The following is a 27,934-nucleotide window of genomic DNA, read 5'->3' on the forward strand; positions in this document are numbered from 1 at the left end:
ATTTAAAAAAAATTATGAACAGTCTTAAAGAAAAAAATGTATGTCTAACTTGTAAGACTAGTCTTAACGGTTTATGCAACCTATGGAGCAGATTTCTGTTTGTTGTACATCAGATACAGATAAATTAACACTGTAGGCCTATATTACATTTATTTGAATGCATTAATGAGAGAGTGATTGTGTGTGTGAATTACTCTTACTGTCTCTATTCATTATGAAGCTGTGGTTTGTACTTACTTCAAAGGTATTAAAATAACAGTTGAGTTTCTAAGCTACTTTAGTGACTTTACTTTAGTCACAGGACAGCGTTGATCCTGCGTTTCTGCGCGCGATCTTCACGTGATGTGTGAGCTTCTGTCTGAGTGTTCATTTGTCACAATAAATCAGGCATTAGTTCAACATAATACACATCTGATGGTCGAAACTCGCTTTAATGTTCAAACTGACAGGGCTTAACCACCTACAAATGACAAAGCTTTGCGAGGACGCAGGTGAAAGAGGTCTACCTTCAGGGCGCGGCTTCGGGGCTTGCGCGCGCCGTCTCTCTGTGTGTGTGTGTGTGTATCAGCGCGTAGGCTAAAAGAACAGCAATTAACTGACCTGTGTAAAACATGCAGTTACTATAGTGATTCTGGGCATCTATTAGAGCTGCAACTAACGATTATTTTTTCTGTCGACTAATCTAACGATTATTTTTTCCGATTAGTCGACTAATCTAACGATTATTTTCCTGGATTAATCTTATGATTCTTTTTTACTGATTATTGTATTTCAAAGAGGGTAGTGAATTTGTATATTATTTTAACATGAAATCAATGAATGATGACAATATTAATTGTATTTCAGGAAGGGTAGTGTACATAGTAGGCCTATGCCATTTTATAATGAAATATATGAACACAAGAAGCTTTTTAAACATAATATATAATGATACTATTCATCATAAAATGTATACAGAGTAGGCCTAATTAGGAAAAGTTGTTTACTATAGTAGTTGAGTATGATTTACTTATTGATTTGTGTCAATAGTAAACGAAAATGCACTTGTATTTATCTGCAAAAGGTTCACATACAGGAGCTTTCAGCATAGTTTTAATATAGTATAACTAGTCGTCTATTTTGAAGATGTGCATAAACAACGACTAAAGCTGCCAGAAGTTTTTGCCCAAACTTCAAAGACACATTTAAATGATTAAAGCTAGAGGCATATCTTAACTTTAATGTTCCTTTAATCATGCAAACTACCTATATACAGCATGTTATTATGCATATGTGTTTGGGACAGAGGGGAACCAGGTCGCATTAACAGAAGATATATGCAGCCCATAATAAATAAAAGCACGAGACGTACTGGGGTCGGAGAAGAACCCCGGAAAATGTGACCGTCTGTTGCAATACACGCGCCACAGTTCGAAACGAAATGATAGTTAAGTAGAAAATAGTATTTATGTAAAGAGATATAGTATATTATCTACCTATTTACCCCCCACCCCCCAAACGACGATATTGTGGAGTGTTATAAGTGAGGAGACGGGAGACAGATGCGTCGAGTCAGCTTTACTATCCACTTCAATAATTCACATTACTGTACAGCGAGATGTAAACAACAGTCACACAACGTTAACCCGGAAGCGCTTAACTAGAAACCCCGCTCCCTTAAAGGTACAGTCTCTGGGTGAATGTCTCTCAGTTTTACTTGTGGGTCACCACAATATCATCAACCATCACAATGTTTTCCTGTAAACATCGTCAACTGCCAATTTAGGGGACATCGCCCAACCCTAATATGTTATAAATATAAAAACCTTTTACTGCAGTATGTTAACTGAATTTCTCTGTGTGAACTGCGCCCATTTGTTTTGATTGTTTGAGGCAGTTCTGATTGTTCTCCTCATGAGGCAGCGCGAGTGTCAAAAGCGCAACCTTGTTATCAAAATTTAGTATTAAAATGTATTCTTATTAAATGTACCATTGTTCTTCTATATTATCATACTGAACTGACAGACAGCTTCAGATATTTTTTACTACATGCCCCGAGATTAAAGGCTTTTTTTTTTGCATTATTCAACTATTTCTAGTGACAGGTGGATAGGGCTGTGCCGGTAAACGTGACAACCGCACCTCCGCGGTGGCTGAGTAGCACCGGCAGTGGCCGGCCAAAACACTTTTTACGTGAATATTATGACACGAGTGAAGCACAAAGCTTTATTTACAAAAGAAATAATAGGTTCGCAATTAAATGTTACATCGCAGCCATGGAATCAACATATGGAATCATGCCGAACGAGGTAGGCTTTGTAAGGTGAGCTAAATTTAAGCTTTTCGTTTTGCGATCTGGTCACCAGATTTTCCACGAATTTAACAATAGGGTTACTCTTACTTTTATTCTACTGAACATGGAATCTCTTATTTATTTTCCCAAATCTTCATTTCCCAAATCTTCAAAAAAAAATTACTATACACGGGTTTCCTGTTTACAAACATTACAGGGTGCGTGCGCATCCTGGAGGCAGAAAGACAGATCGCTGAGCTGGTCCGCTACTGCAACAACCTTAAGTATTGAAGCTTTCCTTATTGTTTGTATATAACTGCTGACTCAATAAAACGTGATTTTAGTTGGATCTGTTTGTCTGTCTTTAATTTTGCAGTGTTGCTGTGATACATGTATGAATGATCATGTTAGGCTAGTAATGTACTAGCCGCATCTACTGGACAGCGCGAATTTGTTTTTATTTACGTGCCACATTTCATGACTGCACATATATACACAAAATACTAAACTGTAAATAAAATATTTGACAATGGATTACGTGGGAAGCCTTAGTACCTCCGACCGTGCCGATTATATATATAAAAAAACTTACTCTCAGCAATGGTGAGATCTTGCCAGATCCTTACGCTATACATGACGATCTGTGGATTGTGGATGACAAAAAATGGCCAGCAATTGAATCGCCTGATATATACAATTATCTAATTCAGACACCAAGTGTGTATACTAGAGAAAGTATTAGAGCGTACAAATCCCTCGATGCATACAACTACGTGCGGTCATGTGCAGCTTGATAAATACTTTGATGCTGCACCGGATTTTTGCGTGTTGAGGTCAGGTGTGCTCCCTAGTCAAAGGCAAGGGATTAAAGCCAAGCCTTATGATGCCTGGGTGTATGTCCACAAGGCCCTTGGGTACATCCTCACGGCTAACTGCAAATGCATGGCAGGGTAGGTCTACCTATCAAAATGTACCTGCAATAACAAAAATAATTTTTTGGCAAACGCATGCTTCCCCCTAGGTATGTTAAACATCAGGCACCCAGCACTGGCTCTGTTGGTACAATTAACCACGCAGCAACTCCTTGGCATTTTGACTTACAGACACGCCGCTACCAACCTACAACACGAGAGGTTTCTTCTTTCTGCCTCTCGGGTGCGTGCGCAAGCAGTGATGACGTCGCCGAGAAATCCATGTATAGATGTTGCCTTTATTATATTTGTGTTATTTTTATGGTAATTATGTAATGCAACAATATTTTTAACAGGGTACTAAATAATCACAAATTATTCATTATACAGTGAACATTTTAATATGCCTTTAAAATGGGGTTTCTGCATAACACTATGCATATCAGGACACTTAATAGGGATGGGGGATATGGCCAGAAAAAATCATATCTCTGTATTTTTTTGGTTGAATGGCGATACACGGTATATATCCTGGTATTTTCTACGTTTTTCTATTTGGATAAAAAAAAAATCTGTATTTATTTTAATAATAATTTAATTTCACATCCTGCCCAATGATGTCCTAAAAACAATGTTGATATTGAAGGCTATAAAAAAATACAGTGAATGTAATGTAGGCATGTAATAATAATTTTGTTTTTAATTGACTAAACTAAAAATAAAAGCATATTAGTCTATATTTGATTACCCCATTATAGTGCTGGGCGGTATGACCAAAAATGTATATCACTGTATTTTTCTAAATTATATCGGTTTCACGGTATATGACGGTATTTTTTTCCCCTATGCATGACCGGGTGTTAATCACATTTTCTACTGATTGAGAGAGGAAATACTGCAGGAGATTCACTAGAATACCCTGTTTTACTGTCATGATGAGTGAATATTGTAGAAAAACTCCACACTAGAGTTAATACAGGTTAACAATGCCTCATAAAATGATGCTGTGGAGAGACAACAACTAATAAAACAAAGACCTGCAACACACTCAGAGTCATACTTACAGACACCTGAATATTAAAAGTTGAGTTGAGGGCACCTTAAGCATTTTAAAAATCTAATCCTATATAACAACAAACTGCCAAAACGAGGAGAAACGTGGATATCAAAGAGAGCACTTTCTGAACGAATGACACATCAGTTTAACATAGAAAGAATAAAGCAGTTACTTTTTGGCCCATTCTTCTTTGAATTGTCAGTTTATTTATTCATTTACATCATTGTCTTTTGTGTAGCAGAATAATCCATTGTGTCAGCGCGTTCGTGATTAGACACACGGTTGTATCAGTGTAATCAGTGCATACATTTCATTTTAATAAGACGTGATGAAATATGCGCGCACGCTTCTGGTTCATGTCTAGACTAGAGCAGTAGAGTATATGAAATATGTCCATTAAAAACTTAAACGCGCTGGCTCCGGTCTAAATCAGTGCTATATGATCCATGTGGAGAACGCTGTTAATCCCATAGCGGCGCTCCGCGCAGAAACCGCTCTCTCTCGCGCGCGTGCCGCGTGTAGTTTGAATTCCCCGCTGTAATCAAGGGCTGAATCCGAAATCGCCCCCATAACCTCAAATAGGGCATTATTTGGAGAGGACAGCGCTTTGTAGTGGTGTCCGAAACCCTATTGGAGTGCACTCATTATATCCCATTGCACCGCAATAACGAGTGTACAGCCGATGTACACACAACGCTGTCCAACTTCACGCACGTTTTCATTCACTCCTTCAAATGTGATAACGTAGGGAATAGTGAATGAGGGTATAGGATTCAGCCATACAGTGCATCAATGAAATGGGTCCCCTCTCAAACAATGACGCGCTGCGCCACGTTCCGAACGTTGTTAAAGCGACATATACCGGTACTGCGGTATCATCAAAATTCATATCATAAAAAAAATAAATACCGGTATTCGGTATGAACCGGTATACCGCCCAGCACTACCCCATTACAATGGTCACTATCATAAAAATATACATACTTGTAGGTTTAAAATTCCACATATGGCACATTTATTGTTCAACATTAAATATTTTAGAAATATGTATACTTTAGTCAGAATTATTGCGTTCCTGTTCTATTGTGCGCTGTTTGTTTGGTGCGCGTCTGAATTTTAGCGGAGATTCACATGCAGAAAGCTTGCACTCACCGGACAGCAAAATGGACATATTAGCATGACTTTATAACATTTGCAGATGGAGAATATACCTGTGAAATGTTATGCACTGATTAAAGCACCACATTTCAAACGCATTAAACACCGCAAGTACGTTAGGCTATCTGTCTGTCAGCACAAGTAGCCAATTTCTCAGAGCATCTGACAGGACAAGCTGCTTTAAACTATACGTGTTAACTATCTTACCAGTTATTTAAAAAGCCCTTAATATAAAGCATGTGTCATGTTTAGGACAAATTGTATCATGCACTTTCCCTTCATCAGCTCATTCTGCGTACTCCGCTTCAGATGGGTTCTTATCACTACTGTATATCGATACTTCCGAAAGGCGTTCACATGGAACTAGACATGTGCTGGTATACGGTAATACGATATATCACAATAATGAACATGCATGATATTGTTATCGTGGGCACTTCAAAATACAGTGAATAATTATTTATTACAAATTATTCAGATTTTTAGAATGCATTTTAAGAATACCTTACCCATCAACCGTTTAAAATGAACAACACGTCAAAGAGGAACGCGCACAGATGTAAACAAACCCAACGTGCATGAGCAGCGCATGGCAGAACGAGTGAGGGAGACGCACTCTCACTCTCTGACAGCAGAGGGCGCTGATGAAACAGCAGAAATGCAGCCGTTTACCTGGTAATCCTCGCAAGCAAAGCACTTGCGCTACATTCATTTAGTTTTAGGCATTCAGTTTTCTGTATTCGCCACGGTGCTCATCACATAACCAAATACTTAATACTTAACTTAATACTTAATTTTAATCTGGACTAAATGACATGCCCTAGATTTTGTTTGAATATGTTCTGACTCTTTTTTGTTTAGTCACACACTTTACAATAAGGCTCCATTATTTAACATTAGTTCATTCATTAACAAACTGACAATGAAAAATACTTCTAAAGCATTTATTAATCTGAGTTCAAATCAAAAGTTGTAACTGTATTATTTAACGGACCTGAGCTAACATTAACTAACAGTTGCTTTTTTAAACTAACGTCATAAAAGAATAATAACTTCTGTAAAAATGTTGCTATTCGCTCTTTGTTAATGTTAATGCATTAACTAGTAAGACCTTATTGTAAAGTGTTCCCTATTGTTCTTTATAATTATTTTGCACTTTAATCTGTTTAAAATATTTTTTTACTTTATACATTTTTGTGTATTGCTTTATTGTAATTAAATGTTTGGTTCTTTTTGTTATAAAAAAGTTATTAAACATGTTATAGTAAGGGATGGGCAACAGTGATTGAGTACTCGAGTACTCGAATGTGACAGCGACGATCGATCATGAAAACGATGATCGCCCTGACTTTAAAAAAATCAGCGTTGTTGTTAAGGGAAGAGCGCATTCTAAATGTGTAAAAACGAGCACGGCCAAGTTCACGTGCGCATTCGTGTCCTTCTGTGCTGATGCAAGTAATTAATCGAATATAGGGTGCGTTTGGTTGAGTTTATTAACCTGCTAGCAAAGCTATGTAGGGTGCTGTTTATTCACAGTTTCAGTTCAATTACAATGATATGATTGATTGGGTTATTTGAGACGGTTATTTTGTTTTTAGATGTTTCTTTTTTTATTTTACATTTATGCATCATAATCTAGCAGTTATTTTTTCTAGTCATATGTTCATGTTTTCATAGACATGTGATGTTTGTATTTGTCAACATTAATTTTCTTAACACTCTTACAATAGTTTCATATCTCCATGACGGAGATGCCCCGCCCCCCACACAAGCCCCGCCCCAATTACTTAAGAACTCGTTTTTGAGACCTATCGATGATCGAAATGAGAAATTGACAAAAATTCCCATCCCTAGTTATATGCTGCGTTCTATTATTTATCCGTGTCGGAGCTCCGACTAGGAAGACAGACGTTACCTAGCAACACGCACCAACACGCCCCCTTTCCTTGGATTTTGCCGCTCGGAAGTTTGGACAACCGTGAGGACACCGAGCAAGAATTCCGAATCGGAATACAAGATGGCTGCGACCTGTGTGACTTGTAAGTATGAATTGTTTTCATTGTTTTTGGACCGATTTAGTTGTTTAAATGTTCATTTGGCAAAGATGTTCAGATATCTCTATGCCTAGTAGACCTACAACAAACGTTCATTAAAAAGGGTCCTGTACCCGCCTTTTTCAAACTGGCGCAGCGCTGACTCGCGGTAGGTAACGTTAGAAAATGCATGATTTGATTTGATAACGTTAACCTAGATTATTGTTAGCTATTATTAGGCGCATAACCAAGTGTGTGTGCGGAGTGTGGAGCGCGCACTGCATGACGAGGCGCCGTCCATGTTTTTCTCCGACTCGGACGCGCAAAACATACCAGAACGCTTGAAGTGTGGAAGTGACGTCATATCCGAGGGCCGAGTCGGATCGTTGACCATAATGGAACGCACCAATAGTATGACAACACTTTTTTTGCAAAAAAGTTTTTTTTTATATCGTGATAATACCGTATACCGTGATAAATGCTTCAGCAATTAATCGGAACATGAAAATGTTATACCGGCACATGCCTACTTGTCGCTTCATAATATTAAGGTTGAACCACTGTAGTCACATGGAATATTTTAACAATGTCTTTACTACCTTTCTAGGCCTTGAAAGTTGCAATGACTGCTGCATATGGGCAGTTCAGAAACCTCTCTGATTTCATAAAAATATCTTCATTTGCGTTCCGAAGAAGAACGAAGATCTTACGGGTTTGGAGCAACATGAGTGAGTAATTAATGACAGAAATTTCATATTGATTGATCAATTCTTCTCTACTGTAGTTCTAAAAAACTATTTTAAAATAGCTTATTTTAATTAGCACAGTTAAATACATAGTCAATTAATTTGCAACCCTGTTACAACAGATTAGAGTATATTTGCTAGAAAAACTACTGCATATGTATTTGATGACAAAGTATTATTACATATTAATATTTTAATTCATGAAATGTGAATTTTCTTATGTTTACGGTATCAAATTAATGGCACTAATTTCACATAAAACTGAGGTTTAGTGATCCGTTTACGCAGCACAGTCATGTGAACGTGTGGATTTACGCTGACCACCGTCATCTCGGCTAAACATTTGTCAACACTACTGTTTTACCACATTTTAAAAGAGTAAAGTGGCTATCTGTTTAACTACACACTTTCAAAACATCAAACGCACAGGGAACGTTCAATATTTCACTAAAGACAAACATTCTCTCATGGCTTCTTAAAATTTTAGTACTTTTAGATATTTCGTCAACAATCAAGGGGCAATGGGGGAAAATGACAAAAACCGGACCGTATTGATACTTTATTAATATAATACAATTACACAGTCATTTGTACATCGGTATTCGGTGCAGAAATGGGTCAGTGAGTGCACAGCTACCTCGGTTATCGAGAAATCAAGAAGTAGGGACAAAGAAAATGGAGCCGGTGTTGACCGTCCGTTTTATCTGTTAGCTAAAAGCTACAAATGCTACCCAGAGCTAGCGCAGACGACGACTCTACGCTAATGATATTTTTGAACTTGACACAATCTCGCTTAGCAACTCCGCGAGCTAACAGCGGCTGGGGGAGGGAGCTCCGCGAGACCCAGGCAAGAAAGAAAGCGAGCGCGAGACTCGCGAATGGGTGTCCAAGAGTAATACGTCCGCTAATGGAACCACACAAATATTGCTTTTCCGTGCACGGGGTGTTTTGTTCTTACCGACACAGTGGACGAGTTTATGTCGCCACGAGTCGAGTTCCCGCCGGAATCCTTTTCTTTCGACCGTGCATTTGGAGCTCCGGCACTGGGTCGCCATTCTGTCCGTCCACCTTCCCCCCGGCTCTGAGTGTGACGTCACCAAACGTCATCCATATCACGGTTCCGATTGATTGACACGTGTCAAAACAGGCCAGGGGCGGGGCTAAGCGATGTAAACATCCTTCCCCCCCCGGCCAAGTATGTGGCTATGTGCATTTATTGAGGAAAATTGCTAGATAAATACCCTACTGTGTGCTATTTGAGGTATGGTATATTATCTATTGGTGAACTACATTAGCTACAGTGTTTATTAGTAGCCTACAAACATGCTTTAAGGCTAAGATGACATGTCAGCACCTGTCATCTAAACAACTCTTGTACCAGTTCTATTCTTACCTGTAACAACAGTCACACAGTTGTTTAGACCTTTACAATGTGTTCATAAACTATCAGCTCTTATGTAACAGATTGTACTCTTTAATCATCAACCAGAAGCTGATTGTTTGTAATGGTAATTCACTTGGAGTTCCATAATTGCCACATAAGCAGCTTTACCAGTCAGGAGAATCAACCAGATATCACATTATGTCAACTAAATTCTAAAAGGTAAAAATTACACTACATTATTTTCTTCATTTAATTGTGCTCTAGCATTTAATGGTGAATAAGGAATTATAAGCATATGTCCTTTTGTCTTTACATTTCCATAATTTAGCATCAGTGTCTGCCCTTCCCCCATTTCACTAAAGTGACAACCACACACACACACACACACACACACACACACACACTGACGAGTGAAGTCCAACTGTCCAGAAAGAGGAAGGCACTCAGAGACAACAGATGGAGTTAATGCCCAGCTGAGCATCTATGTCAGGCGCGCACACACACAAACACACACACACAGACACACACATTTCCATGTTTGATGGGGACATTCCATAGATATAATTATTTTTATACTGTACAAACTGTATATTCTAGTCCCTAAATCTTACCCTAAACCTAACCATCACAGAAAACCTTCTGCATTTTTACATTTTCAAAAAAAAAAAAAAAAAACACTTAGTATATGTCCCCACAAGGACAATGATTTCAGATATTGCCATCTGTGTGGGACATTTTGTCTCCATTATGTAAGGTTTATCAGGACAACACACACACGTGTTTTACAATTCAATATGCTGCTTCTAATTCAGATGCACATGCAATGGATTTTATATCCTCCTTCTCCATTTTGGATCAATATACAGGTCATATATCAAAGCATTGATCTGCATGTTCATTTTGATTTTACAAAGTGTCTATGTGTGTAAAATTCATGCTGATATCAGAGTGTAATCTGAGGTCATTTTGAACAAATTTTAACCCCTTGGATATCAGTCCTTGTAATACACCTTTCACACTGCATGCTTTCAATCCCACTTGACGTAGTGCTTTATGGCTCTCAGCTAGAACAGGGGAATCTCAGCCTTACGAATAATACATCTCTCTCTCCGTTGTCTTTGTTTGCTCTTGGTAATATAAGGATTTTTATAAACTCAGAGAACAGCAGATCAACTAATCAAATGTGTTTGAATGTAGTGGAGGACATGTAGAGTTTTTTATTCTTCTTCTTTTGATCATTTTGTATTATTCTGTATTGGAAAGCCATTAAAAGTAAGTTCCAAGCCGAATAATTTTGAGCTTTGCCATTTAAGCATAACAACTTTGTTAGAATGACTACTTGTATGTATTCAGGCATGTTTTAAATTGCAGAAAGCCATTTTAATTAACAGTAAAACAAATAGTGCATTTAAAATACTTTAAAATGAAATTGATTTATTGCACACACTTATTGTGTTAATGAGAATAGACATATTCCCCTGCACTGTGTAACTCCGAAGTCGCTCTGAGGAGGTCTGACAATAACTGTGCTTACTTTGAAGGAGTCAGGCATGTAAAATCATCTGATTCATCTCAGTCTTGTTACTAAACACACACTGCTGACTCTCTGTAACTACCTATATTCTAATTGCTCATATGAGTCCCTGAGGCAAAGAGCTCTGGCAACAATGCCCCTCATCCACAGCAACCATGGCTAAAGGTCTATGTTTTGCATGTGAGGGGGAGGTAAGGACAACTTCATTGTTCCACTGACAGACACATTCATTATCATAAAGGTTTGTGTCTAACCCTCACTTGTTGAATTCTCAGTCTATACTGTCATTTAAATAGAAAAGCAAAAGGCCCAGAAATTGTTATTTTAAAAAAAAAAGAGAGAGAGAGAGAGAGAGAGAGAGAGAGAGAGAACCAGTTAAGGCTTAATGAGGATTTTCATGTTGACGGTTGCTGATAGTCTCCACCTTATCGGTAAAAAAGTGGCAAGGTCATCATCAACAGTGAGAGAGATAGTGAGAGGTGGTGGAGGAGGGAAAAGAAGAATGTTGTGAATAGTGTTGCTGACCTTGTTGCGATAGAAAGGGACTTTGGCAGCAAAAAAAGAGGAGAGGAAAGATTGATTCCTGCTCAGCTCTTTTGACTTACAGATTTCTTCTCAGTAGCCCTGAGTTGGGTGTGGTGGTGGTCATGAAGATTATCAGACTAGAATTTTTCATTTAAAAACTAAATGGAGTCTTATGTCTTGCGTTTTCTTAGTTTCTCTTGTCTAATATTACATTTCATTTTATTCACTGAGAGAAAAGGACATTCTTTATGCTTTTTATTGGTATTTAGTAATTTTATGTATTTAAAGATATTTGTATTTTTTAAATTTAATTAGAAACACAGGTTCATTGACTTGACCCTGAACTTGAACAGGGCAGTATCCTTTTATAATTTATATTTATTGGATATTTTATGGATGGCATGGAAGTGATACTATGCCATAACCTTTCATGCATTCTTTTATGCCTTAATTCTTTCAATCTCTGTCTCTCGAGGTTCATAGAGCCCCACGGTTTGTCTGATATCTTCACAGATAAAAACAGATTCTCCCTCTGGATGGGTTCTTTTGATCTCCAGTGCCTTATCTCCTTGGTAACCACATCTGCAGCAATTAAAATGTCTCTTTAGAGTTGCCCTGTTTTACTTTAAGATTACTGGGGTATGCCAAAAGTGGGCAAGATATTTCAACCACTCTGTTTCTTGATGCATTCAAGAAAGATGGGATGATACAAAAGAAGAGAGAGAATAAAGCGACAAGGGGGATTTGGACATGAACTCGAGCAATCTCCAGACTGACATACAGTATTAGAGCAAAACCTAATAAACAGTTTAGTGTGAAACACAATCCTGAGGAATTTGTGAAATGATTCTCTCTTCTGTTATGATTCAACTTTAAGACAATTAATATTCAAATTAGTCGTGATGATCTGTATTCATACTGTTGAGTTTTAATACCTGAACCATAATTGTGATGACAATCTGAAGAAGTCATGTGCCGAATTATATTTTGTCTGTAATCAATATTCATGTGACACAGGTTGTCCTGATTTGAATATAACCAGAGTATAAAGTTGTGAGTGTGCATAATGATTGTGTGTGGGTTTCAATGATTAAAAGCCTCCTTCTCCAACCAAGGAGAATTTTAACAATCCTTTAACATGCTACTGCAAATAATTTAATTAAAATATGTTGCCATATACAGTACTATCCTTTGAGAAAAGGACAGATTTGTTTAAATACATCATTGAAATCTGAATGTTGAAAGAAAATATTTATTGGTTCAATGAAATAGCATTGTGAAATCATGAAAAAGGATCTGTATACGTTAATTATGTGCTATTAAAACAGCCTCCTGGTGCATTACAGCAGAAAAAAGTAATTAGCATATCCCATATTACTGTCATGTTTACCCAAATTTTGTGAGTAAAGCAAAGCTCACAGTTGTAACGGGTAGCCTAGGTGTGCACAGGAACAGGCTGAAGACTCAGGAGAATGAAATCCAAACACTTTAATTGGTCACACTCTGGAACAGGCTGAAAAGCAGGGAAACTCACGTGAACATAATAGAACAATGCATAACAGTGACCAGACAAAAGGCTTGTTTGAGATGCGCCTCGCCTGCAGTTCACAAGGCGGCTGCAGTGAGGGGAGGAGTGAAAAAAGTGCAGGCAAGCCGGACAGTTCTCTCTTCTCGTAGTGGATCAGACACCTGCGAGATCAAAGGCGGATATCGCGGGATTCACACTCGTGCGCTTTGTTGCTGATAAAAGGTGTGTTCGACATCGGCTGCGGCTGGATGCAACTGATCGGCGAGAGTAGCCGCGTGCAGGCGGGGAGGAGCTGCAAACACAGACGTGAAGTCTGACACTTTCTGCTTCCCGCAGTGACGCTCGCGCTGTGTTTGCATACTTTATCAGCTGAAGTGAAATAAATGCAATATTTGGCAATACACAGATGTTTCAGAGACATTATTGTCATGTTATACTTTATGCACTGCTTAATACAGCGTGTGTTTTTACAAGAATAAAGTTCAACATATAAGCCTACACTATCAATGAAGTGGGGTCCATGTTTTTAATCAGTTATATTTTGATAAACATGACAATATAACATCGCGACTACATGAAAGGAGGTTTTACTGTTATAAAAAACAGATTTGTGCGCATTAGTGGAGCTGAAGGTTTTAGAATAAACACGAAACACACGTGATCGCTGTCATGCAGTGAGTCTGGCCAATCGTGGAACGGCTGTGTCGTCATCAGAGCCCCTGCAGCCTCGAGCAGCTGCTTTGGAGAAACTGCACCGGCTGTAATCGCCGGCTGCTCTCGAATCGCTCTCGCGGCACTTTGTTGACATACGTCACTGTCACGTGGCGTCGGCGCTGCCTCAAGTCGGACAAAAGTTCTAACCGGCATGCACTGCTTCAAGTCAGCCGCCGATCGGTCTGCGCATCGCTGGGTGAAGTCGAACAAGCCTAAACTCAAGTAGGGCTCGCTGCAGCCTGCAGTGGATATCCAACTCCGCCCACATCCAAGTGTGACGTCAGAAATCCCGCCCTGCAGCTAATTTCATTGCTTACAGTGACGGGTAGGTTTAGAGATCAGTGTTTGGTATAAGCAATCAGTACTTAATTCGTTACAGTGACGGGTAGGTTTAGGGAAAAGTGTTTGGTGTAGGCAATCAGTACTTAATTCGTTACAGTTACGGGTAGGTTTAGGGAAAAGAGTTTGGTGTAGGCAATCAGTACTTAATTCGTTACAGTTACGGGTAGGTTTAGAGATCAGTGTTTGGTGTAGGCAATCAGTACTTAATTCGTTACAGTGACTGGTTGGTTTAGGGAAGTTTGGTGTAGGCAATCAGTACTTAATTCGTTACAGTGACGGGTAGGTTTAGGGAAAAGTGTTTGGTGTAGGCAATCAGTACTTAATTCGTTACAGTTACGGGTAGGTTTAGAGATCAGTGTTTGGTGTAGGCAATCAGTACTTAATTCGTTACAGTTACGGGTAGGTTTAGAGATCAGTGTTTGGTGTAGGCAATCAGTACTTAATTCGTTACAGTTACGGGTAGGTTTAGAGATCAGTGTTTGGTGTAGGCAATCAGTACTTAATTCGTTACAGTGACTGGTTGGTTTAGGGAAGTTTGGTGTAGGCAATCAGTACTTAATTCGTTACAGTTACGGGTAGGCTTAGAGATCAGTGTTTGGTGTAGGCAATCAGTACTTAATTCGTTACAGTTACGGGTAGGTTTAGAGATCAGTGTTTGGTGTAGGCAATCAGTACTTAATTCGTTACAGTGACTGGTTGGTTTAGGGAAGTTTGGTGTAGGCAATCAGTACTTAATTCGTTACAGTTACGGGTAGGTTTAGAGATCAGTGTTTGGTGTAGGCAATCAGTACTTAATTCGTTACAGTGACGGGTAGGTTTAGGGAAAAGAGTTTGGTGTAGGTAATCAGTACTTAATTCGTTACAGTGACGGGTAGGTTTAGAGATCAGTGTTTGGTGTAGGCAATCAGTACTTAATTCGTTACAGTGACGGGTAGGTTTAGGGAAAAGAGTTTGGTGTAGGCAATCAGTACTTAATTCGTTACAGTGACGGGTAGGTTTAGGGAAAAGAGTTTGGTGTAGGTAATCAGTACTTAATTCGTTACAGTGACGGGTAGGTTTAGAGATCAGTGTTTGGTGTAGGCAATCAGTACTTAATTCGTTACAGTGACGGGTAGGTTTAGGGAAAAGTGTTTGGTGTAGGCAATCAGTACTTAATTCGTTACAGTTACGGGTAGGTTTAGAGATCAGTGTTTGGTGTAGGCAATCAGTACTTAATTCGTTACAGTTACGGGTAGGTTTAGAGATCAGTGTTTGGTGTAGGCAATCAGTACTTAATTCGTTACAGTGACTGGTTGGTTTAGGGAAGTTTGGTGTAGGCAATCAGTACTTAATTCGTTACAGTTACGGGTAGGTTTAGAGATCAGTGTTTGGTGTAGGCAATCAGTACTTAATTCGTTACAGTTACGGGTAGGTTTAGAGATCAGTGTTTGGTGTAGGCAATCAGTACTTAATTCGTTACAGTGACTGGTTGGTTTAGGGAAAAGTGTTTGGTGTAGGCAATCAGTACTTAATTCGTTACAGTGACGGGTAGGTTTAGGGAAAAGAGTTTGGTGTAGGTAATCAGTACTTAATTCGTTACAGTGACGGGTAGGTTTAGAGATCAGTGTTTGGTGTAGGCAATCAGTACTTAATTCGTTACAGTGACGGGTAGGTTTAGGGAAAAGTGTTTGGTGTAGGCAATCAGTACTTAATTCGTTACAGTTACGGGTAGGTTTAGAGATCAGTGTTTGGTGTAGGCAATCAGTACTTAATTCGTTACAGTTACGGGTAGGTTTAGAGATCAGTGTTTGGTGTAGGCAATCAGTACTTAATTCGTTACAGTTACGGGTAGGTTTAGAGATCAGTGTTTGGTGTAGGCAATCAGTACTTAATTCGTTACAGTGACTGGTTGGTTTAGGGAAGTTTGGTGTAGGCAATCAGTACTTAATTCGTTACAGTTACGGGTAGGTTTAGAGATCAGTGTTTGGTGTAGGCAATCAGTACTTAATTCGTTACAGTTACGGGTAGGTTTAGAGATCAGTGTTTGGTGTAGGCAATCAGTACTTAATTCGTTACAGTGACTGGTTGGTTTAGGGAAGTTTGGTGTAGGCAATCAGTACTTAATTCGTTACAGTTACGGGTAGGTTTAGAGATCAGTGTTTGGTGTAGGCAATCAGTACTTAATTCGTTACAGTGACGGGTAGGTTTAGGGAAAAGAGTTTGGTGTAGGTAATCAGTACTTAATTCGTTACAGTGACGGGTAGGTTTAGAGATCAGTGTTTGGTGTAGGCAATCAGTACTTAATTCGTTACAGTGACGGGTAGGTTTAGGGAAAAGAGTTTGGTGTAGGCAATCAGTACTTAATTCGTTACAGTGACGGGTAGGTTTAGGGAAAAGAGTTTGGTGTAGGTAATCAGTACTTAATTCGTTACAGTGACGGGTAGGTTTAGAGATCAGTGTTTGGTGTAGGCAATCAGTACTTAATTCGTTACAGTGACGGGTAGGTTTAGGGAAAAGAGTTTGGTGTAGGCAATCAATACTTAATTTGTTACAGTGATGGGTAGGTTTAGGGATCCGTGTTTGGTGTAGAGGCAGTCTCTACTGTGATTGATATGACCAATAAAATCTTAAAAATCGGTTGCAGGGCGGCATTGGCCTGGCCTCTGACGTCACACTTGGATGTGGGCCGGGTTGGACATCCACCGCAGGCTGTAATTTAAGTTCTGTTACTTTTATATGAAAATAAATATTATGAACAAGACACCCTAAGCTTTTTTTATTTATCTCCATTCGAAAGACGTGTTTATCAATCATTTTTACTTATAATCATGAGTTCATGCATTCATTGGTTTCATGAGTGTGTTCTCGTTTACCACATAATTGTCTAATGGTAGCCAATAGTTTTATTTTCCTCATGTCTTATATCTAAAATGATAGGTAATTAGTAAATTAAGTTATGTGTGTGATATATGCGGCATGCGACCGTTGAACACGGTGCGTTTGGCGTCGGCCTCTCTCAGGGCTTATTGCCTTTTAATATCAAACATGTCAAGCTCGTTTTTCTTATTCATCCATTCATTCGTCTCATCCTCATTATATAATGAAGAACTTCTGTTCTGTCATTTGCTAGATGTGATGCAGGGAAACTTTGCCATTAATGTTAATTTTTATTTGCAGGTTTTTAGCCTATGCAGTGCCACGTTTTCTTCACCACATTGACATCCTGTTATGCAGAAGACTTCTTGAATATTCAGAGTTTTTCCTTATTGAAAATAAGGTATTTTCACCAAATATCCTGTGTTGGAATTTACTTGTTAATAAAGTAATGTGATAAAATGTCAACCCTGTTGTCTGTGTTCTGTATTTTGCTTAAAGGGGCTATATGCAACTTTTTCCCCTAAATAAACGTAACAATAGCCTTTTTATTTTACCATTTATGACTCAAACATATCCTGATGAGCATACTGACACCTTGTCCGCTCACAGTGGGTGCACCTATAAGCCTGTATCCTATTTTTCCTATTTTCTGGCGGGTCGTTTTTTCCCGCGCTGTCTGCGGATGGGACGTCACCACCGCTGCGAGAGCGAGCAGAAAATAAGAGCAGTTCTGTTTTTTGGCCACAGGTGTCAGTCGCGAGTTTAAATTTCAGAAAAACGCATACAGCCCCTTTAATATATTTACGTTTTTAGTCATTTTTGTCTTTTGGGACAGTGAGAAATAAACAATTGTCACTACAGTTTAAAATATTTAATTGGACCAACCTCACAGTTTCACTGTAAAACATTTCTCCAATTCAAAATTTTCTAGTGACCGATCACATCTACATTTTTTAGTTGGCCAAATTGAATTTCTGTTAATTAAATTTTATCAATTCACAGAAATTCAATGTGGCCAACTGAAAAATTTAGATGTGATCAGTCACTAGAAAATGTTAAATTGGAGAGGCCTGACATTTTTTACAGTGTTGGTAAATTACATTTTTCCATTGGCTCAACATATTATTTCTAATTGAGCCCATGTTAACCGACTGTTGCCACAATTAATAAAATTCAATTCACAGAAATTCAATTTGGCCAATTGAAAAATGTTGAAAATTTTGAATTGGGAAGGCCTTACATTTTTTACAGTGTAGGGAACGTACTCGGTTACTCTCGTAACCTCGGTTCGATGAGAGAGGGAACGATTATTGCGTATGGGAAAACTCCCATACCCAATATGAGAGACCTCTCGATAGGCAACTAAGACAAAGGAACATATGACAGAATCAAAACACAACTGAAAGACCAAACAGACTTGCGACATTACTCCCTGTAGGTGAAAGGAGGTGGAGCCATCTCTGGACTCGGGACGTCAGGAGGCGGAGCCATCTCTGGACTCTGGTCAGGAGACTGCGACATCACTGGACTCTGGTTAGGAGACGGAGCCATCACTGGACTCCTAACGGAGACGTCCACTTGGCTGGAGTGGAATGGGGTGACTGTGGCAGAGTGGTCGTTACAATGGACTGATATGTGGAGGGTGAGGGTTAGAGTTTAGATTAGGATCGGGCCGATATTTCCCGGTATCAGCTGCGGCTGGATGCAACCGATCGGCAAGAGTAGCCATGTGCAGGCGGGGTGGAGCTGCAAACGGAGATGTGAAGTCGGACACTTTCTGCTTCCCGCAGTGAAGCTTGCGCTGTGTTTGCATACTTTATCACAGCTGTGAAATAGTGAAATAAATATCAATACACAGATGTTTCAGAGACATTATTGTCATGTAATACTTTATGCACTGCTTAATATAGCGTGTGTTTGAACAAGAATAAAGTTCAAAATATAAGCCTACTATCAATGAAGTGGGGTCTATGTTTTTTATCAGTTTTATTTTGATAAACATGACAATATAACATCGCAACTACATGAAAAGAGGCTTTACCGTTATAAAAAAATTATTTGTGAGGATTAGTGGAACCAGAAGGTTTTAGAATAAATACAAAACACACTTGTTTGAAAAATGTCGTTCAACCCAGAAACAAGCCAAACGCTGTGCACCGGTTTGAGCTTGAACGTGCCCCAGAGCTCGTGCAGTCGCACTGCAGAAACGACACAAAATGCACCAGCCGACTGCTCATGAGCACCCTTCTTTAAACTTAAATTACGAATGGGACACCCTACGGTCTTGTGGACTTAACGTGCACGCAGCGGCCATTGTAAGTTCACAAGACCGAAAGTGCACATGAAATGTGTCATTTGGGACAGGGCCGAACAAGCCGCTATACTTGACTTGAGGCAGCGTAGACATTACGTGACTGTGACGTATGTCAACTAAGTGCCGCGAGAGCGATTAGAGAGCAGCCGGCTGGTGCATTTTGCACAGGTTCTCCAGAGCGGCTGCACAAGCTCTGATGACGACACAGCTGTTCCACAATTGGCCGGATTGTTTCGTGTTTATTCTAAAACCTTCAGTTCCACTAATGCTCACGAATCAGTTTTTTTCATAACGGTAAAACCTCTTGTTATGTAGTCGCAATGTTATATTGTCATGTTTATCAAAATAAAACTGATAAAAAACGTAGAACCCACTTCATTGATAGTGTAGGCTGATACTCACATTTGGATCTTTCTGTATTTCCTTCATCACAGTGTCTGACAGAACAATCTGACCAACTATGGATCGTTAGAATGAACAGATGCGTGCTACAGCTCGGGCTGTGCAGGCTTTGGTGATGCAGGTGACCGAGCTCACTACCCAAATTCAACAACTGTCATCGCCCACTGCGCCAGCCTTACCGCCCGTTTCTCATCACCCACCCAACATCGTCAACCAACATGAACCAAGGATTCCCACACCTGAGAGATATGCTGGTGAGCCGAATCTCTGCAGAGAATTCTTAGCAAAGTGTTCTCTGTTTTTCTCTCTCCAACCCATGACTTTCGCTACAGAGGAATCTAAGGTGGGGTTGGTCCTGAAGCTTCTTTCTGGACGTGTGGCTCTGTGGGGAACAGCGGTGTGGGAGAACAAACATCCTTGCTGTTCCTCGTTCCTTACACTCACACAGGAGATGAGGCGGGTCTTCGACCGTGCAATAGCGGGTCGTGAGGCGGCTCGCAAGCTCGCTGATCTATGTCAGGAGAACAGACCCATTTCCAACTATGCGATTGAGTTTTGTATTTTGGCAGCTGAGTGTAAGTGGAACGAGGTGGCGCAGTGGGACATGTTCCTGCATGGGCTGGCTGACCGTGTTCAACGGGAGATTTACACCTTGGAGTTACCGACGAGTCTCGATGGACTTATGGAACTGGCTCTGCACGTGGATGCACGTCTGCAGCAACGAGATAATTGCTCACGTTCGGCTCTGGTTCCCAAGTTTCCGGATTTTCCCAGTGTCAGCAGCAGTAACACGGTCAGCCATCCTGTCTACCAAGAGAAGAGCCCGTGCAGGTGGGTAGGGCTCGGCTTTCCCGGGAGGAGAGAGAACATCGGAGAGCGAGAGGGCTTTGCCTATACTGCGGGAAGGCTGGACATTTTTTGATCAATTGTCCCTTAAAAGATCAAGCTCGACAGTAGGTAAGGGGTTACTGTCGGGTGGGTTATCTATGGAGAAATCCTCGTCGACCACTCTCCTCCCGGTAAGACTGTAATGGGCAACGGGGTCTCACAGCTGCCGAGCTCTGGTAGATTGGGGAGAGGAGGGTAACCTTTTGGATTATTCTTTGGCGATTCGTCTTCAGATCCCCATGGTTCCACTCTGTCACACCATCTCCGTTCACGCTCTTAACGGATAGAAGCTCCCGGCCATAATGCACTCCACCGGTTCGCTCACACCCATCACTTCTGGTAATCACACTGAACAGACTTCCTTTCTCATTTCCAGATCTCCAATTGTTTCCGTCGTACTGGGTCATCCGTGGCTGGTGAAGCACAGACCCAGGATCGATTGGGGCCAGAGTTCCGTTTACGAATGGAGTAACCAGTGTCATGCTTCTTGTTTAGTGTCTGCTTGTCCATCTGTGTCTTGTTCTGTGTTGCAGGAGGAGCCGGTGAACCTGTCAAACGTGCCGGAGGACTACCTCGACCTGAAGGAAGTGTTCAGTAAGTCCCAGGCTGTCTCTCTTCCTCTGCATCGTTCCTATGACTGTGCGATAGTTATTGCCAGTGTAGCGACTATGAGTCAGATAAAATAATAACTCAACGGGGAACTGAATTAAAATGAAAGACTCGAATGACACTATAATTTATAAATAATTCAGAATTAATGTTTACACCTTAACTTATTCGTCCGCTGATATGTAAGAACTTAAAGGGGGCTCTGTTAAAGGGAAACATGTATATTTAGCTCAAATGAATGAATTAATGAATTCATAGGGAATTTTGAGAGTATATTTTACAGCCGAGCAAATGACTCTTCCAGCGTTCATTTGAACGGGCTGTAAATATCAACTCTGCAGCGGATATCAATATCCGAACAATAGTGAAACACTATTTAACAGCCAGGTAACTTAGATCGGCAGTTCAAGACATTAACCCTCAGAGCCCGACGGCATCGCCCACGACGTCACACGGCACCTTTCATGAAACTTTTATCGATTTTCTTACCGTTTTTTCCAGCAGAAAGCTAACGAGCTAGCCATCACGGGGGTGTCTTTGGTGTCTTTGTAGCCTTTACAGAAGGTTTTCTATCCAGCCTGGAACATGTGCATCTTTTTGGAGTTGTTCAGCAATAAATCAAAACGCTTACATCCAAGATATATCCACTTGATGTCCATAATTTATACATTTTCCGTCATTTTTGCCGCTAGCGCGATGCTAGCTGCCATTTTGGATGAGGGTTTGACCAATGACAGGCTGATCCGTCATCCACGTTGGTGTGCGTCATTACGCATGAACCACAGCTCTTTTATTGTGAAGAGAGCACGGCTAGTGTTGAGGATAGAGAGAGAGAGACGCGCTGCAGTTTTTAGTAGTTTTGTGGAGAAAGTTTGAGGAAAAAGTTTGAGGAGAAAGTTTGAGGAGAAGATAGGAACTGTTTTGAGGCTTGGCACCAGTAAATATCCAAAATCCAAAGAGGCCAAAAGCGCCTGGACTTTTTTTGGAAAAATGTAAATAGTTTTGGTTCTGTATAAGTTATCATGTTTATTCCTGAGTTCCAGGACTCTAAAGACTTGAACAAACTGTTTTCCAGAGGAAATATGCTTAGCTTTTATTTATTTGTGTGTTTTTTCAATAAATATTTGAGTGATTCAATTTCCGTTTTATGTTTTCATTTGTCTCTATGGTCCCATAACTTATTTTACATTCAGGTGACATCAATGCAACACAAATATACTGACAGAACTTGTCTTGAAAAAAAAGAGGTGTGTCAATTGTCTGTGCACAACAGGGTTGATGTTTTACAAGCTTTTTTAGTAAATAACACCAGGCGGAAAATTAATTGTAAAAATACCCTTAGGTCTTAAAGGGTTAAATTGATAAGCACATAACACAAGAACAGTTATCTTTGAATACAAACGGAACTTTATTGATTACTCTAACACATCAAACTAATATCTAACATAAACACATGCACTCGCACATTCACACGTTGCAGAAAGGAAGAAGGTGAGGAAAAGAATAAGTTCTAAGAGAGAGAAATTATGAAATCCTTAGCAATATATGCATTTATGACACATGACCTGAAGAAACCATTGATCAGTAATTTAACCTCCTATCGTTTCTTATGCAGGGTTATTACATTTGATCTAATTCACCAGTTCAGCTCGGAATCAAGAGGCACTACTTGCGTTTGTGTCTCGTGTGTTGTCTGACAAGGGGGATCCCTTCTTCCTTGCTGGACAAGGGGTTTTCCCGGGTCTTTGATTCGCTTAAGGTCTGGTCGTGTCTTGGATCGTCTTGGGAAGCCAATCACGTGGTGTGTTGGCGGCAGGATGAAAGTCTTGTGGGCGTTGTTTGAAGTTGAAGCGCGCGATTGGAGACTCGTTGTTGAGAAGCTTTTGCGGCGGAACTTAACAGAACCCGAGACTTAACGGAAATAAAATAAACTTTAAGTAAAAGAAAGGAAAGTGAGAGAAAGACAGATGGCCTGAATGAAATCGTTGTTAACCCATTTTCTCTGATCTTGGTCTGCCACGATCGTCAGATCGTCTCCTGGGAGCTCTCCGTTCAGAACTCAACTCTGGTCAAACTGCTAGGACTTAGCTCATCTCTGAACTGCGAACAGGCCGCGAACCAGCTCGAACCGAACTGGAAAAGAACTTGAGCTAACTTGAACAGAACTAAACGTGAACTGAACAGAACTCTTCTGAACTCTTCGTTTGTGTTCTGAGATTAAACTCAAATATTTGCCCATCCCCTGGATGGGTTCTGGCCAATTAGGCTTCAGGGGTGACTGTGTCTCCACCCCTCCCATAAAATTGGGTTATCTATGGTAATTCAGTTTCCTGCTCTTAAGCAGAGAGTAAATTTAGACCTAATTTCTTACTATAAGGACATGATCAATTCTATAAAGATTTCATTCAGCTCATCTGTTGGATTATATCCATACGAACACAACAATATCAAACACTGTGCCTTTTCATCCACTGATTCAATAGTTACATAATTGCATGAATTGGGAGTGATGTACATGCATAATAGTCACGAGTATCAGTTGTAACACACTAACAGGCTCTGTCGAAGGCTATTTGAATGAAAGTCCAATAATCAGTTATTTGATATGTAATCAGTATGTAACAGTTTCTGTGAGCTTGCTTGGAGTTTTAGCTGTCACGTGGAGTTCATTTACCGGTCATTGAAAAGACAGAGGTCTGGTTGTTTCTTTGTCTTGTGACCACAACGAGTCCTTTGTCCTCTTTAACTGAGTTTTGGTCACGAGTCCATAGGAAGTCAGTTATCAACAACTAGTAGCTCTGGGCAGAATCGAGCCTCCATCTCTCTCGTGATCGATGGTCGATTTCCTGGGGTCTGGAGCTGAATTGGGCTTTGTGAAGGGGATGTTCATTTGATTGAATAATTTGGAAGATTAATTCATCTATGTCTGCGCCCATAATTGCTACATTCGTTACATTCCCCACTTCGTTAGGCGATGTGTTTGGATGAAGACATCGGCGAACGCTGTAGAAACACAGGGAGCAGAAGCAGACACAATACACAACAAACAACAAGACAACAACCCCATGATTGGCCACTGTACTGGTGCAGGGCCTTAGATTATTCGAGTACTAACGGTTTTAAACTTTGAACTTACGGTTAACTTGAAGTTAACGTTTTAACTTTCCTCGGTTTATTGTGTCAACGTAATGTAGTTTAACTTTGGTATTGTTATTTTAATTTGGTTCGGTACGGTGACTCTTTGACCAAATTCTGTGATTAACTTTTGTTTTGTTTGTTTTCTTCTCTTCTAAATCGTACTAGGTTGAGACCGTTGTACCTTTCTTCATGACGTGGTGACATCATTTGTGGTACAAATGAGGTGACCCCTTAATCATGGAGCTCTCTAGCTCACATTCGTTTGAAGGTGGCCTGCCGATATTAGGCGTGGTGCATCAATCCCTATATCGTGACCTTGACCCTTATGGGGTAGACAGGCATTTTACCTAATAAAAGAAGAATGAGAGGGAAGGAAGAGGTGAAACAAAACAAAACAGTTGAGTGTCTCTAGGTCTTGCCTACAACTACTCGTGCAGCTAAGGTGTCGTGTACCCTAACTTAATGAGAGGTGTTCTACTTGTTGGGAAGATTGTGCAATGTTTCCTATGATGAGTGTAGCCGGGTCCATGCTAAGATAGTTTCTGAAGCTAGTTTCTACCTGTGAGAAGAACATGTTTGTTGAATGTTTTCCCTGGCAGATGTGGTTAACTTCTGTATGTTAGCGAGTATGTCAGTTACGTAGTGTATGTAACGTAGTGGATGTATGGTCAGATCTGTTCTAGTCTGTTTTGGTCCCCCCTTTCCTGGAAGGCGTGTCAATCAGAATCTGACTCGTCCCATTTCCTGTCCTCTTCATTGCATTTGAGGAATTCTCTCAATAGCAGCATGACTTCTTGTGAATCGCTGCTTTGCTTGTGCCAGCGGCCGTCTGGTTGTTTGGATCTAGCATTGGCATGAGAGTCTTGTTCTTGGGCGTACTCAGTGCTGTGCTTGACTGAGTGGTGCCGAGGTGGGTTTTGTCGTCGCTTACCCACGTTAGATGCTCTGGAATGTGTGGGATGATGATGGCCTTCGGCATCTTTAGGGTTTCTTGAGAAGCGAGGCTGGTCCCATGGCTTTTCCCAGCGGTTGGTGTGGTAGCTGTCATGGGAGTCACGTTCTCTGTGCTCTTTATGATGGACTGTGGTGTAGTCATGCCACTGGGTGTCGTCCAGTGCAAGGCTTGGGTCTTGGCTGACGGAGATTGACACTGTGGATGTTTTCAAACCTTTCTTTGAGGCCATCTTTTGATGTAGGCCTTGTGTGTCAGCTCACGCAGCTGTTGGATTGTCATCGTGTCTGGGCAGGCCATGATGCCTAGATGACGACTCACTCCAGGGTGCATGTTTCTTAGGAAGAGGGTTTTGAAGTTCACATCCTCTTCAAGTTCAGGTTCGTTATATGCACCAAAGTAGGCTTGTCGGAAACGGCTATAGTAGGCTTGGGGAGTCTCTTGTCGACCTTGTTTGGTTTCCCAGGCGATTAACAGTCCGTGTTCAGACTCAGGGCCTGTAAATTCTTGGGTCAGCGTCTCACGTAGTAGCTGGTAGTTGTACTTTACGTGAACAGGTTGCCGATCTAGAAAGCTTCGTACCTCGTGACTGGATGTGGCTCTGAGGAGGTATAACCTGTCTCGGTCGGTCACCTGAGGTCTTGCCTCTAGGTAGAAGTCAATATCTCGGAGGTAGGCCTGGATGTCGTCCCTCCGTGGAGTTTGGGTTGAACTGGGTGATGTTCTTAGCGAGCTTGTCGAGGTTTTCAAAAAGTCATCTTCTGTGCAGGTTCGGAGTCTGCTGGGATGAGCTCTCTTTTGTTGGCCGGGACAAGTTCTGTGGTGAAGGCCGGTGACGTTTTAGGTTGTGGCCATTCACTTCTTCCGTTGTGTGGCAGTTCTTGGAAAGAAGACTGTGTTCTGTTTCCATACACCCAAACCTACAGGATCACCGCATCTGCTTCAATTCAACATCATCAATCCACTAAGGGAAACGATCATACATTCACTGCCCCGGGCAGCATCTCCCCAGTCGCTCCCACTGGAGCCGCCTCATTCTGTCACTGCTGCAGAAGTGTTATCTCTTTCGTTCCAACAGAAGCTCAGTTTCTCCATCCAACTGGTTTTTACTGCCAAAGCAGTGTCATCTCCTTCATTCTAACAAAAGCCCAGTTCTCTGCCCAAAAGGCCTCCACTGCCGCAGCAGTTCCATTATTTCCATTCAACTTGCCTCTACTGCCGCAGCAGTGTTATCTCCATACTGGAGCTCAGTCCTACGTCTAACCCGGTTCACCGGATATTCAAAAAGCAAGTTTGAAACGGCTCGTCTCCACTGCCGCAGCAATATTGTCAACTCCGCTCCCGCAGGAGCTCTGTTACTCCATCCAAACTCGCTCCACTGCCACAGCAGTGTCATCTTTTCCGCTCCCACAGGAGCCCGATTCCCCGTACAACTGGCTCACTGGATAGTTGGAAAGCAAGTTGAAAACGGCTCATTTCCACTGCCGCAGCAGTGTCGTCAACTCCGCTCCCGGAGGAGCTCTGTTTCTCCTTCCAAACTCGCTCCACTGCCACAGCAGTGTCATCTTTTCCACTCCCGCAGGAGCCCGATTCCCCGTACAACTGGCTCACTGGATAGTTGGAAAGCAAGTTGAAAACGGCTCATCTCCACTGCCGCAGCAGTGTCGTCAACTCCGCTCCCACAGGAGCTCTGTTACTCCATCCAAACTCGCTCCACTGCAACAGCAGTGTCATCTCTTCCACTCCCAAAGGAGCCCAATTCCCCCGTAAAAACTGGCTCACTGGATAGTTGGAAAGCAAGTTTCGAAACGGCTCGTCTCCACTGCCGCAGCAGTGTCGTCAACTCCGCTCCCGCAGGAGCTCTATTCCCCGTAAAACTGGCTCACTGGATAGTTGGAAAGCAAGTTGAAAACGGCTCATCTCCACTGCTGCAGCAGTGTCGTTCCAAACATCCAAACTCGCTCCACTGCCACAGCAGTGTCATCTCTTCCACTCCCACAGGAGCCCAATTCTCTGTACAGCTGGCTCATTGGATAGTTGTAAAGCAAGTTAAATATGTCTCATCTCCATTGCCACAGCAGTGTCGTCAACTCTGCCATCACAGGAGCTTTGTTATTCCATCCAAACTCGCTTCACTGCCACAGAAATGTCTTCTTTTCCACTCCTGCAGGAACCCAGTTCTCCATACAACTGGCTCATTGGATAGTTTGAAAACAAGTTGGAAAAGGAAGGAGTTTGTTGCCACTGCCGCAGCAGTGCTATCTCCATCCCCAGCCATCCCCAGCTGACTACCAACGAGGTTCACTTTTCTGATACCACGACCATCAAAACCTCAGACGATGACAAACAAGACCTCCCGATCCAGTGACTTACCCTCTCCCTTCGATTGGCACAGCATCAGCTTCATGCTCTGCAACTTTTGGGGGGTATCAACATAATTTACCGGCTGCTGTCCCACGTTAGTTGCAATTTTTGGGGGAGTACTTTGGGTTCGGGCCAAATACCGAGCTCGGAGCCCTCTCCTCGGACAGCACACCAAATACGCATACCAATCATTCTATCTGACTTATT

General features: G+C 41.2%; 1 protein-coding gene across 4 annotated transcripts in view; it reads right to left on the reverse strand.

Annotated features, from left to right (window-relative positions):
- The window catches only part of lcorl (ligand dependent nuclear receptor corepressor-like), a 56,056-nt gene extending 46,793 nt beyond the window's left edge, over positions 1-9,263 (reverse strand). For 2 of the 4 annotated variants that reach the window (XR_013816151.1, XM_079811777.1), the window contains exon 1: positions 9,136-9,260. Coding sequence is in view for 3 of the 4 variants with exons in the window: in XM_079811777.1 (XP_079667903.1) it covers positions 9,136-9,232 (97 nt within the window). In the remaining variant the exon portion in view is untranslated. Of the gene's footprint in view, positions 1-9,135 lie in introns of all 4 variants that reach the window. The other 2 variants (XM_079811776.1, XM_079811775.1) reach the window with 1 other exon arrangement.
- Between the last annotated feature and the right edge of the window lie 18,671 nt (positions 9,264-27,934).

This window comes from Gobio gobio (assembly GCF_949357685.1).
Source record: "Gobio gobio genome assembly, chromosome: 3".
Taxonomy (NCBI): Eukaryota; Metazoa; Chordata; class Actinopteri; order Cypriniformes; family Gobionidae; genus Gobio; species Gobio gobio.